Source organism: Galeopterus variegatus, unplaced genomic scaffold (genome assembly GCF_000696425.1).
Source record: "Galeopterus variegatus unplaced genomic scaffold, G_variegatus-3.0.2 Scaffold1414, whole genome shotgun sequence".
Lineage (NCBI taxonomy): Eukaryota > Metazoa > Chordata > Mammalia > Dermoptera > Cynocephalidae > Galeopterus > Galeopterus variegatus.
In genome coordinates, this window is record NW_007727525.1 from 352465 (window position 1) to 367640 (window position 15176).

Here is a 15176-nt window from a genome sequence, read left to right on the forward strand (position 1 = left end):
AATGAATGAATTCTTCCCCTTAGCAAGACACTGGGAATGGGGGTGGGTGATGGAGAGGGAGCAAAGGAGATGTTCCAGGGCCATTAACCCTACCTATTCATTTCCTCACTAGCTATCCCCAGGCAGCATGCTGAGAAGTGTGATTAGGGAATGTCTTGGTGCCCCAAATTTCTCCTTAGAGATTGTCTGAAATTATAGGAACTTAATACGAACTAATAAATAGATAACTCTGAAGAAGGGACATGGAAAAAGGCTATCACTATTCCATACTTTATAGTGAAGCAGCCAACAAATTAGGTTTAATAAAAACTTGCCAAGATGCCCAAGAAGTGAGAAATCTCCTAAATATCACCTGAGCAGAGAGGCCGGGCACCACTGGGGGCAGAGGCAGAGCTGTGTCACTCACCAGTGAGGGTGGAGCTGCTGCTCCCAGGGTTCCAGGGGCCAGGGAGTCAGGATGGCAAGGGACAAGAAGTGGAATAACAGACCTGAGAGCAGCTGGGAAGATGAAATGCAGGTAGGAAAGGTCCCAAAGAAAGCAGAAAGGCGGTGTCGAAACAGAAGAGTCCAGGGTTACATGACACATAAAGGAGAGCCTGTGAGGCAGCTTAGCAAGAAGCTTGCCACTAAGTTTCCTGTATTCCTTCAGAGCCTCTCTTTGGGTTTTGCCTCCCTCCTCCCGGAATCTCACACAGCATCTTTGCTATTTAAAATAGACAGTCAGAAATGGCAGACTTTCAGAAAATAAAACGAACCTGGAAGGAACTTCATACATTCTCTCTCTCTCTGGCTTTTTTTTTTCTTTTTTTGCGGCTGGCTGGTACAGGGTTCTGAACTTTGGTATTAGCACCACATTCTACTGTGTGAGCTAACTGGCCAGCACACATGATCTCTCTGAATCTCATTTTACAGTTGAGGAAATTGAGGCTGAGATGGAAGTGACTTGCTCAAGGTCACACAGCAAACCAGATGTTAAACCAGAATTAGAGGAGCCCTAGAATCCTGCCTTGTGCCCTGCAGTGCACAACCATCTGCTTAATGAAACTTACAGCTCACTGAAGCTCCTGCACATCCACAGAACACAAAGCATGACTCCTCCTTTGTGGAAGTTAATGATTAAAACCTAGTCTGAAATAAAGCATCTTAACCATAGTTACTAATTAAGCCAATTTCAGTGAGAAAAAACATTTCAAACAGAAGAGTGGAGTTTTCTCTTAAGCTAAATCTATAAACCTTCAAATTGTAGTAGCATAAACCATACAAGTACAATATTTCAAGTACACTTAAAAAAATTTCATAATACAGTACCTTAACCTCTGTAGCTTTACGTTTTCTCTTCATTGAATACCACATGCTGGGCCCTGATAAAATGGTTTTGTAACTTTTGGGGGGAGGAATTTAACTAAAATAACTTCACTTAGTGTTTGAGTGAGCTAGGTAATAAAATCTGTTTGCTGTGTTCGCTGTCTCCAAATAGGGCTGTAATTACACTACATAAGGAAGAAAGGTAGCTGAGTCTCAATCTAGATCATTTATGTAAACTCAGCCTTCTTGTCAACGGTGTTCTCATATTGCGTGCATACAAACCACAAAAATCATCTCCTATGAACCACACAGAGACAGTGTCCGATTGCAGGCCTGTGAGATTGCTTATATTCACTCTGTAATTGGATGTCTGTGGTTCAAGACCAAAATTTGACATTTTGAGGTTAAAAGAAAACTCTCACCAATGAATTCCCCAGTACAACAATTATATTTGTGAAACTTGTAAAAATTGAAGGTATTATCTAAACCAACTATTACAAACAAATACATTTTACTTGAGAAAAGCTGCTTTTTCCTTAAAAAAAATGTTTGGTTCTTTGAAATTTGTTTGAAAAAAAAATTGATAATCAAGAAAGAAAAACAGGCAATTCCTAACAATGAAGTTAACATTTGATAACATTTTAATCTCCTACTTCAAATATTTGGCAACTTTTCAGCAACTTTTCTAAAAAAAAAGTTACAAAAACTGTGAAGCACAAAGTATATTCATATTGTATCTATAAATACAGAGACATAATTACAAGGTGACAAATAAAGCATATTTTTCTTAATTCTTTGAATTATTCTCCATTACAACAAATTGGTCACTGGTTTTTGATTTGACAGTCCTCCCTGGCAGGCATTGATGGTGTTCCTCTTGAAACCTGCAGCTTCCAGCTTGCTCTGTCCTCTCTAGAAGGAAAACCACAGGCCACCGCCCTGGCGCCATCCCTGGCTCGGTCCAATCAATAAGGACTTATTTCCTGTCCATTTGCTGAGGTCACAGGAGCAAATCTCATTAATTATTTCTGCTACTGCAGCCTCAAGTGTGCTTCTGGCATGACAAGTGGAAACTGCTTGACCTTTTTTTCTTCTAATTTTGTCTGTAGCAGTTTCAAAAAGAAGATAGTATTCATTTAGCAATGTGATAAAAAGAAGGAAAAAATGTATATGTTTTTAAAGTCATTACACATTTAGATATTTCATCATGAAGACTCTCTCGATCCCCTCATTCCCTAGGTTTTTCAGCCTGTGAACAATAGTGTCTTTTTAATTTGGTGTCATGAAAATCTGGTCACCGCAAACACAATGTTTTCTAAAGCAGATCTGGCCTCTGAGGGAGGAAAGCTCTCCAGGGCCTCCAGTGCCTTGTTTCCATGGTAACGACACAGGTCAATAGCTGAAGTCACACCTTTGCCAGCTTTGATTGTTTCTCGCAACTGTTAAGAAACAAATGCACGATAAAAGTCAGTTTTTAAGGTATGCAGTAAGCACCACAATTAAATTGGGGAGGGGAGGGGAGGTGGAAACAAAGAAAGAAAGAAACAGTATAGGTTCGGTATTTCTGCTACATTATTTTGAGGAAAAGAGGACATCATTCCCCAACGATCTTGAGGCACTAACATTCCCTAAGGCTGCTCGATGTCTGAGCTCCAGAGCAGCACAACAGGCTCCAATCAGCCTAATTACACCTCCTCCCGACTCCCACCCCTCGATATCTTGATATCTTGAAATGTGCTCGGGGATGGTGGCAATGAAGGCGGGAGGGCATTTCCAACTCTGGCATTTTGAATTCAGCAGCCTGAAATTCTTATGAGAAAGGCTTCAATTACATCTTAGCTAATCACTTTTTTATTTTATACACCATATGTTGACACCATAGTCCATATGAAAATTCAAGAAAGATACATATAGGTAGTATTAGATCTGAAGCACCGGTCATCCCTATATAGGATCCGAACTGCTACATTTTAAAAACTAAAACATTTTATTTGACTGGGAAGACCAAACAAAAACATCCTTTGTAAGGAATAAACTCTTGCTGACAAACGAAGTTGACTTCCAATCTCTCTCTCTCTCTTTTTTTTTTTTTTTTGTCCTTTTTGAGACGGCCGCACCGCGCGCTCAGCCAGTGAGCGCTGTGAGCGCACCGGTCATCCCTATATAGGATCCGAACCGGCGGCGGGAGCGCTGCTGCACTCCCAGCGCCGCACTCTCCCGAGAGCGCCACGGGCTCGGCCCCCAATCTCTCTCTTTGATGATGAGAAAGGAACAATAAAATGGTTACACTTTAGAGCTAAAAAAATTCATAATTATTTGGTCTGCCCACTTTCCCTTGCCCAAGTTCCGTCTTCTCTTTCTCAGTGAATGCCTTAACTGTCTGCCTGATTCCCTAAGTCAGAAACCTGGGAGTCCTCTTCATCCCCCACATCCAGTCTGGCACCAGGGCAGTCCCAGGGTTGCTCACCTGTGACTAAACTTTCTGGCCCTCAGAGATCAATCGGGTGGGGCCAGGTGACAGATCTACTCTATGAGATGTGAATGCTGCATGTCACTTCTGGGCTGCAGTGTTTAACGCTTCAGGTAAGTCCCTCTAGAGCTTTCCCTCTGGCAGGTCCACCAGCCACATTGGAGGTGCTCCTCAGCCTACATCCCTGAGTGACCAAAATGAGCACACCATAGTGCCTCTCCTACCTGCAACAGACATGTAGTGTGGGCAAGAAACCCAACTTTGTTGTTTTAAGCCACCAAGATTGTGAGATTATCTGTAGCCATTTTGACTGATAGAGGCAATAAGTCCTAGTCATTCTCTTTCAGTGCTCTCAAATTTATCTTTTACTCTTCATTCCCACTGCCACTACATTAGTTCAGGCTATCATCATCCCTCGCCTAGGTTATTTTTTGCAATCACCTCCTAAAGAGTCTTCCCATCACCAGTTCTGCACCCTTGGACTCCATCTGCCATGCCATCAAGGAGATCTTTATAAAATGCAAATACGATCTTGATTAAAACCCTTCACTGCCTTCCAATAGCTTTAAGAGAAAAGTCCAAGCTCTTTCATGAGGCATTGAAGTCTCTCTCCAATCTAGTTCTTGCCCAGCCTCATTTTCCCCCGCTTTCCCCCTTCATCATGTATTTAGGGGAACTAGTTGCAGTTCTCAGAGTTGACTTACCATTTCCCCCTCGGCTGTCCTCCCCCATCCCCCACAAGCCCTCCAGATTCCACCTGGGTGAAATGCACTCAGCTAGGATGACGGTCCTAAGGGGCCAAGTGCCCCTCTTCCTCTGGGCTCCTGAAGTACTCTGTGCACATCTGGAGTACAGCATTTATTATATGGCGTTGTATTTTAATTCTCCATTCACTTACCTATCTCTTCATGAGACTTTAAGCTACTTATTGCATAATGTATGAAACATGAATGAATAAAAGAAATAAACTGATATATTCCTCTAATTATACAGCTGAGAATAGAGGTCCAGAGAAACTCAGTCACTTAAGATCACAGATGAAAAATGGCAAAGCTGAGATCAGAAGCCAGGCTTTCTAGTACCTTGTCCAGCGGCACTTAACACTAAACTCCATCAGATTCTTAGCATTCCACAGACATCTCCACACTGCATATGACCTTGGGTGTATTCCAGCCTAGGTTTCCCTGGTTTCTTGCCAATCACTGAATGCATGAAGGCACTGAAATGGTACTGAGTATCAGAGGAAGCCAGATTCAAACTCCCATTCTAGCTTTATAGTCTTAGGGATGCCATTACCTACTGTTGAGAAAATAAAATAATTTAATCAGGCCCTCTTGCCTTAGGTCTGGTTGGGGGTGGTGTGGTGCATTCTTTGTAAGCAAACTATGTGTGGAGGGGAGTGGAGTTAGGGCGCATGTGCAGCGCGGCCACTTGGCTGGTGTTGATTGCCTTGGTTGTCTACCACGCGTGGCCATGCTCTCCAACCTGTGGCTTCCAAGGACCTGTTTGCTGGTTACCTAGCTCACAGGCCTGCATGTGAGGGGTCTGGTGACCCAGCCTGGCATGTGAAGGGTTGTGACCCTGCCTGCAACGGGCTTGAGGGGTCTGTGAGCTCCAGACAATTGGCCCAATCAGCAGGATTACGGGCAGGTAAAAGAGCTCTACACCTACTTTCAGTTCTAAATGGGGATAATATCAATCTCTTGTAGGAATGTTGGGGGGACTACATGAGATAGTGCAGAGTACTTGATAGCATCTAAATCATCACTGATTCTCAAATGACTTAGTTCTCGCTCCTCAAGCCCTTAGCCATTGCTAAGAAAGCCATCCATTCCACCAAGATCAAGTCTATTTTGGCTTAATACACAACCTTAAAGGTAGCTGGACTTAGATCAGAGCAGTCTTACAGATAAAGAAGAAATAGAGAGAGAGAGAAAGAATGAACACTCCCCTATTTGCATTCTTTCACCTCCCCAAATCTAGATTAAACAGACCAATATTCACTCTCCTCCCATTCTAGACTTCTAAGTTGATACCGCAGGCATGTGGATATCTGCATGACTAAACTAGATGTTCAATTTACAAGTATTAATTGAGCACCTACTGTATGTAAAGAGTAGAATGATCCTTCTCTATGAATCAGGAGCTAATTAAGGGTAAACTGTGAAAAGCAGCAAACGGAAGGCACAAATGTAGGACTATTGCTGTTGAGAGGAATGAAAGAAGGCCCTACAGAGTAAGTGAGGTTTGAGATATGTCTTATGAATGTTGATAAACAGACATATGGGGTCAGGGGCAGCAAGGGGATTGTAGGGAAAGAGAACAGCTTGAGCAAAGTCACAGAGGAGACCAAAGAGTGCAGAGTGCCCAGGGAATGAAAGCATTGGTATGACACAGCTTGCAGGGGTAGGAGTTAGAGGACCCAAGGAGGCTCCAAAAACCAGGCTAAGACATTTGTGGTTTTTTTCAAATTTTTTATTATAGAGTTAAAAAAAAACAGGCTGGCCAGTTAACTCAGTTGGTTAGCACACAGCCTTATAACATCAAGGTCACGGGTTTGGATCCCCATACCGGGCAGCTACCAAAAAACCCAGAAAAGTTGAAAGGCTGTGGCTCTTAGCTAAATCTGTCCCCTGTTTTTGTAAATAAAGTTTTGTTGGAACATGGGGATGTCCATTCATTTATGTATTGTCTATGGCTGCTTTTATGCTATAAGGACAGAGCTGCAAAGTTAGACTGCATGACCTGTGAAGGTTAAAATACTTACACTTTGGCCTTTACAGAAAAAGTCTGCTGACTACTGGGTTAGCACAACGAATGGCCATATATTCTCTACCTAGATTCAACAATTGTTAATATTTTGTCATTTTTGTACTATCCACAAGTGTGTGTTCTCTGAACCACTTGAACGTAAGCTGCAGGCAGTGTTATACTGGTAAATTAGCTCAGGATTGGGGGCGGGCGGCGGGGTAAAAACCGTAGTTGTAGCATACGCAGACGTTTGTGGTACAAATACTCCCATCATGGCTGATTTCAAGTTACCAAGCGTCCTGGGATGACAAAATTCTTGAATATTTAACAATAAGTTGAGTTGTTAGGACTTGGCTAGGGCATGTCATTGGCTGCAGGATGCTTCATCCTTGTTTTGATATGTATCTCCTAAGATAAGAACCTTCTTCTATATAATCACAATACCATTATCACAGCTGAGAAAGTTAACTAGAAAAGTTAATTAGAGAATTCCCTAATAATATCTAACATCTAATCCATGTGCAAAATTCTCCAATGGTTTCCAAAAAAAATGTTTTAGCCATTTTTTTTCAAACCATGATCAATCCTACTTCATACACCACATTTGTTTGTTATCACACTTTAATCTTTTTTTCCTCTATGACATTGTCATTTTGAAAGAACCAGGCTGTGCTGTAGAATGTTCTACATTCTACATTTTTCTGATTGGTTCACTTACTTTGTTCCTCTATGAACTTTTTTCAGCAAGGCTCAGCTGAATATTTGCTTTGGCTAATAGGATATTTAATCCTATGATGATGGGCAATTCAGATAAGGGCAAAACAGAAATCAGGAGGATATCACTGAAAGTTACTCAAGTCCTAAAAGTTATTTTCTCTCACACAATGAATATTTGACTCTATTCAATACTAAAATCCACAGAGTTGGGCTCACAGGGCTTTGCATACATAGTAAGGGATCTGATAGCTTTCATGTATAAAATGCCCATTTCATGACTCACCAGTAATATAATCCTTCTTGGAAATTATTATTCCTCATAGATATCTGTAAACACTCCTACAAACTAAACATAAACTACTGGCTCAAAGGAAATCCTTTAGATATAACTAATAAACCATAAATGAAACTCATTTTTACTGTAAACTAGAATAGGTAATAGAGATCTCAACAAGAATGATCTTGATATCCTTGTAAATAAATGTGACAAAAGACACATTAAGGAGGAGTTCCTCAACCTGACCATAAGATTCACCTGGGGGATTTAAAAATGCAGATACCTAGGCCTTTACACCTGGAGAAGGATTGAATAAGGCCTGAAAAATACTTGGAAGCACTTTACTTGCTGGAGCATGTATTTTGAGTTACTGTATTTTAAAGTAGTTGTGTTACATTTATACTGTTCTAACCACACTTTCAACTGGTTGTTTTTGCAATGATCAAATTCAACAGGCATTCAGTGGATACCTATATGACCTAGGCATATAGTAGGGGCTGGAGATACAGACAGAAATATAGTTGCTGCCCCCAAGGACCACCGGTTAGATGGGCAGTAATAGACCTGTGGAACCAGAGAGAGTTAAGTGGAACACTGGTGGGCTGGACGCATGACCTTGGTACTAATAGCTGCAAGAGGAAAGACCACAATTTTTTTTAAAAAGTTCTTTTCACATCTTCATTCACCTATATTTCGACTGGGCAAAGCCCAAATTGATGCATAGATAGAACTTTCCATATTAGAATGTGGCTAGAAGTTCTAGTATGCCCACTCTGGCCCTATGGCTTAAAAAAAACTGTAGCCAGAGGATAAACAGCAAAAAAAAAAAAAAAAGGTAAATTATCAGTTCGTTTTATTTCTCTGCTATCTAATTAAGTCAACTGAATAATTATATAAGTGCAGTATCACCTGAAATAAATTAAGTCCAAATCCCCTGCTAGAGGATCCAATTAAAGATATTAACAAAGAGAGAAGATACAAAGTACTTAAGGTTAAGTGCATTTTATTTAACATTTATTAAACAACTTCTGAGTGATAAAATGTTGCTCTTATGAGACCCTTTTGAGAAAATCATTGTGTCTCTGAAAATTTCTTGGTTCAAAAGTCCTTTTAAAATATTAAAAAGAAGCTCCTGGCATTGGTACTGAGTAGGTACTTAGTAGAAGTGGAGGCAGAAGCCACTTCTGCCCAAGGAAACCAGTGAAAGACTTTAAGACTGGGAGAAACCCCAACAGAATCTTAACCTCTCACCTCATTTCGCAGGAGAGGCTACTGGGATGAGAGAGGCTAAGTGATATGGACAAGAGTCCACAGCACATTTGTGAAACAGCCTGCGTTTTATTTCTGCACATCCAGAGCTCTTCCACCCTATAGCACTAGAAAAGGCTTGGACATAACCCCAACTTTTCTTTCACCCAAAGGGTCTAGGCAGAGTGCTCAGAGAGAACAGAGATGCTCAAACTCATCTGCAACATGGGGTTAAACAATATGTTAAAGTTTTTTCATGATTGAAAACACATCAAGGATAAGAGGAAATAAATGGCAGCCATGCTGTTACGGGGAGAGACCACATACTCCTAACCAGGTGATAGAAATGGACCATGCTTCCTTAATGAAGATTATGAAGCAGGCAGAAAGGCAAGATGCAATAGTGACAAGGCACTTCAACAACTGAACATCTGCTGAAACTCACATTCTGTAGACAAATTCTTAGTGTGCCTAACTGATGTATCAGAAGACAGAAGCACTTTTGCTTAAGAATGATGACATAATTGGATGTAATGCTGATAGAAATATTTCAAAAAAAAAAAAGTCATACCATCTTGATATTAGAAGCAGGGAAAGAAAGTACTAACAGGCATGGTTTTAGACACCCTACATTAGAAAAGTGCATTGCGAAAATAAGTTTCGTGAAAAGATTGCCATGATTCCAAGAGATCATAAGTGAAAACATAGTTCCTGGGTGTTGGGCGTCTCTAAAAAACTAAATTCCGACAATGTTAATAATTAATATGAAAGAGACCAAAGGAAGTGAAGAATGAGCTCTCCCAGGGCTCAGATTCTAAAGGGTCCAGGTGCAAAAGGTGGAGCACACACAGTGATCAGCTCCACTGCTGAGCCGAGTTGAGCACTTGCTCTGCACGAAGCACGACTGTGAACACAGGACACGCTCCCTGAGTTGAAGGAGCTGACAAAGGAGTGGTACAAAGCTGTAAAAACTGTGCTGGAAATCCACCCCTATGCATTATCACCAGGACACTTGTCACAAATGTTTTTTGTGCTGTTTTTTAAAAGTGTTTTAAAGTGCTGTACCTGATAGAAAAGTGTTCATAACCAATCAACCTTGTCAGGAAGGCCAAAACCCAGAATCCAATAAAGACTGACAGAGGTGCATGGGGGGAAGAGATAATGACAAAAATCAGGGGCTTAAAAATGTAAAGGCTGTAAATCAAATAAAAAGAACAAGTATACCCCAAATTTGCAAAAGATAATATATTATTAAGAGAAGACAAAGAGGAAATAGAACAACTATAGAATGAGTTAAAAATTGTAAAGACTAAAATAAATTCCATGAAGAGGGGCCTTTAAGGACAAAATATGCATTCAAATAGCCAGTTACAGGTTGTCAAGGAGGCCTTGGATGCAGCTTCCACCCTGGGAATCAGCTTTCCTCTAGCTTCTGGTGTCCTTTCCTTTCCAAGATCACCCACACTCCTATTCCAAACGTATTACAGTCTAGAACAGATAACTGTGTAGCACCCAGAGAGGCCCCTCCTCACCAGCAGTTTTCTCACTCCCTTTGCCTGATACTCTCCTCAGGCCACCTTCTGGCACTGCCCCTCTCTGTCCTCTTCCTCACTCCAGACACCTAACTCCAAGTCTCGAGCACCTTCACAGAGGCATCCGCCCACTTCTATCCTGCTCTTGCGTGTATGGAATGCACAAGAATGTCCTTCCCAGCTACTGAAAGACTCAGAGACGAGCGATTCAACTGACTCGTGTCTTTAAACACACGACAAAAGAAACAAATGAGGACAAAGGTGCGTTTTGGAACATAGACCAGTGAACTCATGGACAATTTATGACAAAATTCCACAGAGCATTATTACATAGATAGTTTGCCATCTCCAGGGGGGGGGGGAAGCAATGGTAGCCCCAGGATAAGTGGGTCACAATAAATGTCATGACAAAATACTCTCTTTTTTTGATATGGCCACTTGGTTGTTAGTTTCAGAATTAGCAAAGATACAGTATATTTGGATTTTCAAAACTTAGTCTTTCATAGATAAGGCACAGAAATGAGGTCTGGACTAGAGTACGGTAATATGGATTTGAATATGTAAAACAACTATTCCTAGAAAATGTTTAGTAGTGTATTTATATTGAACAGGAAAGCAATCTCCAGTGTCATGCTACTGGGATTCATTTCTTTCCCTTATCACATTTCTGTGCATTGCTTAAAGACGAAGAAAAAAATGCATATTAAATTTTAATTTTCAGATGGCACATAGCCAAGAGATAGGTAACACATGGATAGCATCAAAATTTTAATGGTTTATTCAGACAAATTGGATATGTTTAAAAAATTTTTTTAATGGTTTTGACATGTTGAACAATAGGCTGATAATAGCCAGTGAAGTGTAACAGGGATAATTATACAGCTGTACATTTAGGGTTTAAAAATTAATTGTAAAAGTATAAGCTTTATCTGACAGTGACATACAAAATGCTGAGATTCTTTGATAACCACATTTTTTATATAAGCCAAGACTGTGATGTAGACACACAAAAAATGCAAATTCAAACTTTGGCAGCACCAACAGATGCATGCATCCCAAACAGAGGTGGGAATGGTCTCACTGCACTCTTTGACGGTCAACCTATGTTTAGAAAACTGTGTCAGTCCAGGGTGCCATGTGTTGAGAGGGGCATTGACATGATAGACTGGGTTCAGTATTAGGATGAAGAAGAATGTGAAAACATGTCATCTGAGGAATGTTTAACCTGGATGAAAGGATTAAAGGAGGATATGAAAGCCATCTTCAAATATCTGAAGCAATTAAATGGAAGAAGAAACAGTCTTTTCTATGTGCTTCAGGGGACAGAACAAAGAACAACAGGGTAGTGTTTCTGGGAGTTTTCTTTTTTTTTTTTTTTAAGTAATAAGACTTGATTTTTATAACAGTTTTAGGTTTATAGAAAAATTGAGCAGAAAAGTACAGACAGTTCACATACTGTCCCCATCCCCTATATACAACTTCTCCTATTATTAACATCTGACATTAATGTGGTACATTTGTTACAATTATGAACCAATATTATACATTATTAATAACTAAACTTTATGTTAGGATTCACTTCTCATATTGTACAGTTCTATGGGTTTTTGCCAAATGTAAAATGTCATGTATTCACCATTACGGTATCATGCAGAATAGTTTCACTGCCCTAAAAATCCTCCATGCTCCACCTATTCATCCCTCCTTCCCCCCACTCCTCCCTGAAACCCTGGCAAACACTGTTTTATTTTGTTTTTTTTTTTTCATTTTTTTTTTCCATTACCTCAAACATTTATCATTTCTTTGTGTTGGGAACATTCAAAATCCATTCTAGCTAATTGAAAGTATACAATAAATGGTTAATTATCGTCACTCTACACTGCTATAGAACACTACATCTTATTCCTCCTATCTAATTGTATCTGTCTAACCAACCCCTCCCAATCCTCTCTCCCCCTACCCTTTCTGGGAAGCAGATTTCAATTACAAATAAGAAAGAGCTTTCAGATGACTAGAGTTGTCTAATGACAGAATAATTATTTTTGACAAGCCGTGGGCTCTCTATTATTGAAAGTCCTCAGTGACTGGATGACCCCATGTCAGAGAAAATATGAATGAAAGAAACTCTTAGCCAATGTGGAAGGTGGAATGAGGCTGCGTCCACGGGTACATCCACACCAGAGATTCTAGCTGACAGTGCTTCAACTGAAAGGTCTTGACAATTTCTGAGTGGCAAGACTTGGTACAAAAGGAAAAGCTACATTAAAACCTTTCTCTAATATGTGTAAACAACATAAAAAGCATTCTTTTTTACTTAGAGTTACAAATTAATTGCTAGGGTCTACCAAAAAAAAAATCCACTGATCCTAATGAAACACTTACTTTGGCAAAAATGGAAGGAGACAAAAATAAGAGAATTTTTAGTTATTTCCTCAATCACCTGAATTCACATGCAGAATGGTAATATATCCCAATATTAAAATAGTAATAAAAACAACAACAATAGCAATAACAACAGACAATCCTATATATAGTACTTACTGTGTGTCCGACACTGTTCTGAGATATACTGCATATATCTTTAATCTTCACAATAGCCTTATACTATTATTATTCTCATTTTAAAAGTGAACAAACTTAGGCAGGAGTAAGTTGTCCAAAGTGACACAGACTTTTTGCATGAGGGCAAATTTTTAAAATACATATCACAGATTAAAAGAAATACATCAAGTCAAATAGTTAGGACAAAACCATATTTATAGAGATAACAGAAAATTGAATCCATAGTTAGATGAATTATGTAGCTCTACTGCAGCATATACATTTTTTTCTACCCAACTAAAAATGTCACATGATTGCAGAACAATTGCCAATAGGAATCGGAAGTGGAAAATGTCCACATTTGCTGGTAAGAAAAAGGTCATAGATTAAGTTTATTCTTCTGGTTATGCTTTTTTTTTAAACAGAAAGGCACTGAGCAAGACTTAGGTATGATTACCTCCACTACTGAGTCACAAAACAAAACTAGTATACTTTTATTTAAATCCTCAACTAACAAAAACTTATTTTTTCTAAAATTCTCAACCAAAGACAGTGCAGCAGTGATGCTTGTAGTGTCACACAATGACAAGACTAAATATTGCCTGATGTTATTTTCACTATTTTTTAAATTGAATCTTAGGGTTCATCATACTATATTGAAGACATTGGTAAAGGATTAATGAGTTCAAAATAAAATATAATTTGGCCCATGCTTTAGCATTTTTACTGCTCTCTAAGAAAACATTAGAATATTTTTCTTTTGTAAAATAGCTTGCAAAATTCCTGTAATATGAATTTGTATTGAGAACTAAGATGCTCAATTTTTTTTTTTTTTGGCGGCTGGTTGGTCCGGGGAAGATACTCAATTTTTAACAAGTTCTATTTATTCTTTTGTGGAATTAAAATCATTCTGTACAAATGTATGGAAGCACATGACATTTGTTACACTGTTCTCCTTTCCTTTACTGAGTCCTGGGAACCAAAGCCAAGGTGGGAGTAGTGGGCTCTGAGAGGGACAAAAATGACACCGTTTCCAAACACGGTAGCGATGTAAGCACCTTGGAGCAGAATTCCCCAGATGAAGCCACACAAGAACCTTTCAAAAGTCTTTCAATGGGAATCACCCTTGAGATGTTCTCCTTAAAAGGACAACTGATTAATTTGTTTTTGTTTTGTTTCATAATAATATGAAAAATAATTGCAGAGGGGTAGAGAGAAAACTGGGGTAGGGAAATTCTGGATTTGGACAGGTGAGACCTTGGGCAGAGCAAATTCTCTAAGTCCTAGTTTCCTCACCTGTAAATTCAGAAAGATGATATTTATACCATTGGAATTATTGTGAAGAATAAATAAGATAATGTATGTGATATTAGTATGTTTTTTGGCAGCTGGCCAGTACAGGGATCTGACCTTGGTGTTATCAGCACCACACTCTAACCAAGTGACCTAACTGGCCAGCCCTAAAATCAGTTTGACACCAATAAAATGCTATATAAATGCAAGATTTGAAGAGGAAGGGAGCAAGGGGATCATTACAAAATTTACATGCAACCTTTACATAATGCACTTGGCTTTAATTGTAAATATTCATAGACTACGTAGATTCATGAAGGTGTTTTAATTATTTTAAATCTCTGATTATTAGTGAGTTGGAGACATGCCTGTTTTTTAAAATGAATTCCCAAATCATCTCGACCATTTAAAACTTAAACTATTCCCCCTAAAAGAAAAAACAATGTATGATAAAGGACATGTTTGGTATCATTTTTCTTGCCTCTCCTCCACACATGTCTATTAGGCTCAGTATGGACAGTATGCAGCCTCCTATTGGGAGTGAGACTTCAGAACTTATTTCAAGGCTCAACCTCTCTGCTAAGTACATTGATGAGTTCGCGCTATGGCCTACCATCCACAAAAGCTGAACATAACCCAACAATTCATTTCATATAAATTACTGTATCTGAATAGATACTACATATATGGTTTAGGGGGTATTTATATGTAGTTTTAAAATTTTTGTTATATGTTTATATGGTTTAGGAGTATTTATATGTAGTTTAAGATTTTTTACTGATACACTTAAAATCGATCTAAATTAACACCCTGGTAGAGAAGAATTCAGGCGAAAGCAGTGCTTGCTACTTCAAGGAGCAGAGGTCAATTTGTACCTCAGAATATAAGCAGATGTGCCTGATTTCTAAATGTAATTAAATGAGACACAATGTACAATTTAATTCTTAATTTATAAACTGTCATCAACATTTGATAGGTTGGGCATTTGAGGTTAGTAATACGGAATCATATTAAATTTAGGATTAATTCTACAGAAAAGCAA

The 15176-nt window shown here is 39.1% G+C and overlaps 1 protein-coding gene across 1 annotated transcript in view; it reads right to left on the reverse strand.

Moving 5' to 3' along the window:
• Positions 1–1734: 1734 nt before the first annotated feature.
• The window catches only part of PDSS2 (prenyl (decaprenyl) diphosphate synthase, subunit 2), a gene marked incomplete at its 5' end in the record, with an annotated part of 43093 nt that continues 29651 nt past the window's right edge, over positions 1735–15176 (reverse strand). The window contains one exon of the mRNA XM_008576832.1: positions 1735–2744. Within this exon, the coding sequence (XP_008575054.1) occupies positions 2586–2744 (159 nt within the window). The remainder of the gene's footprint in view (positions 2745–15176) is intronic.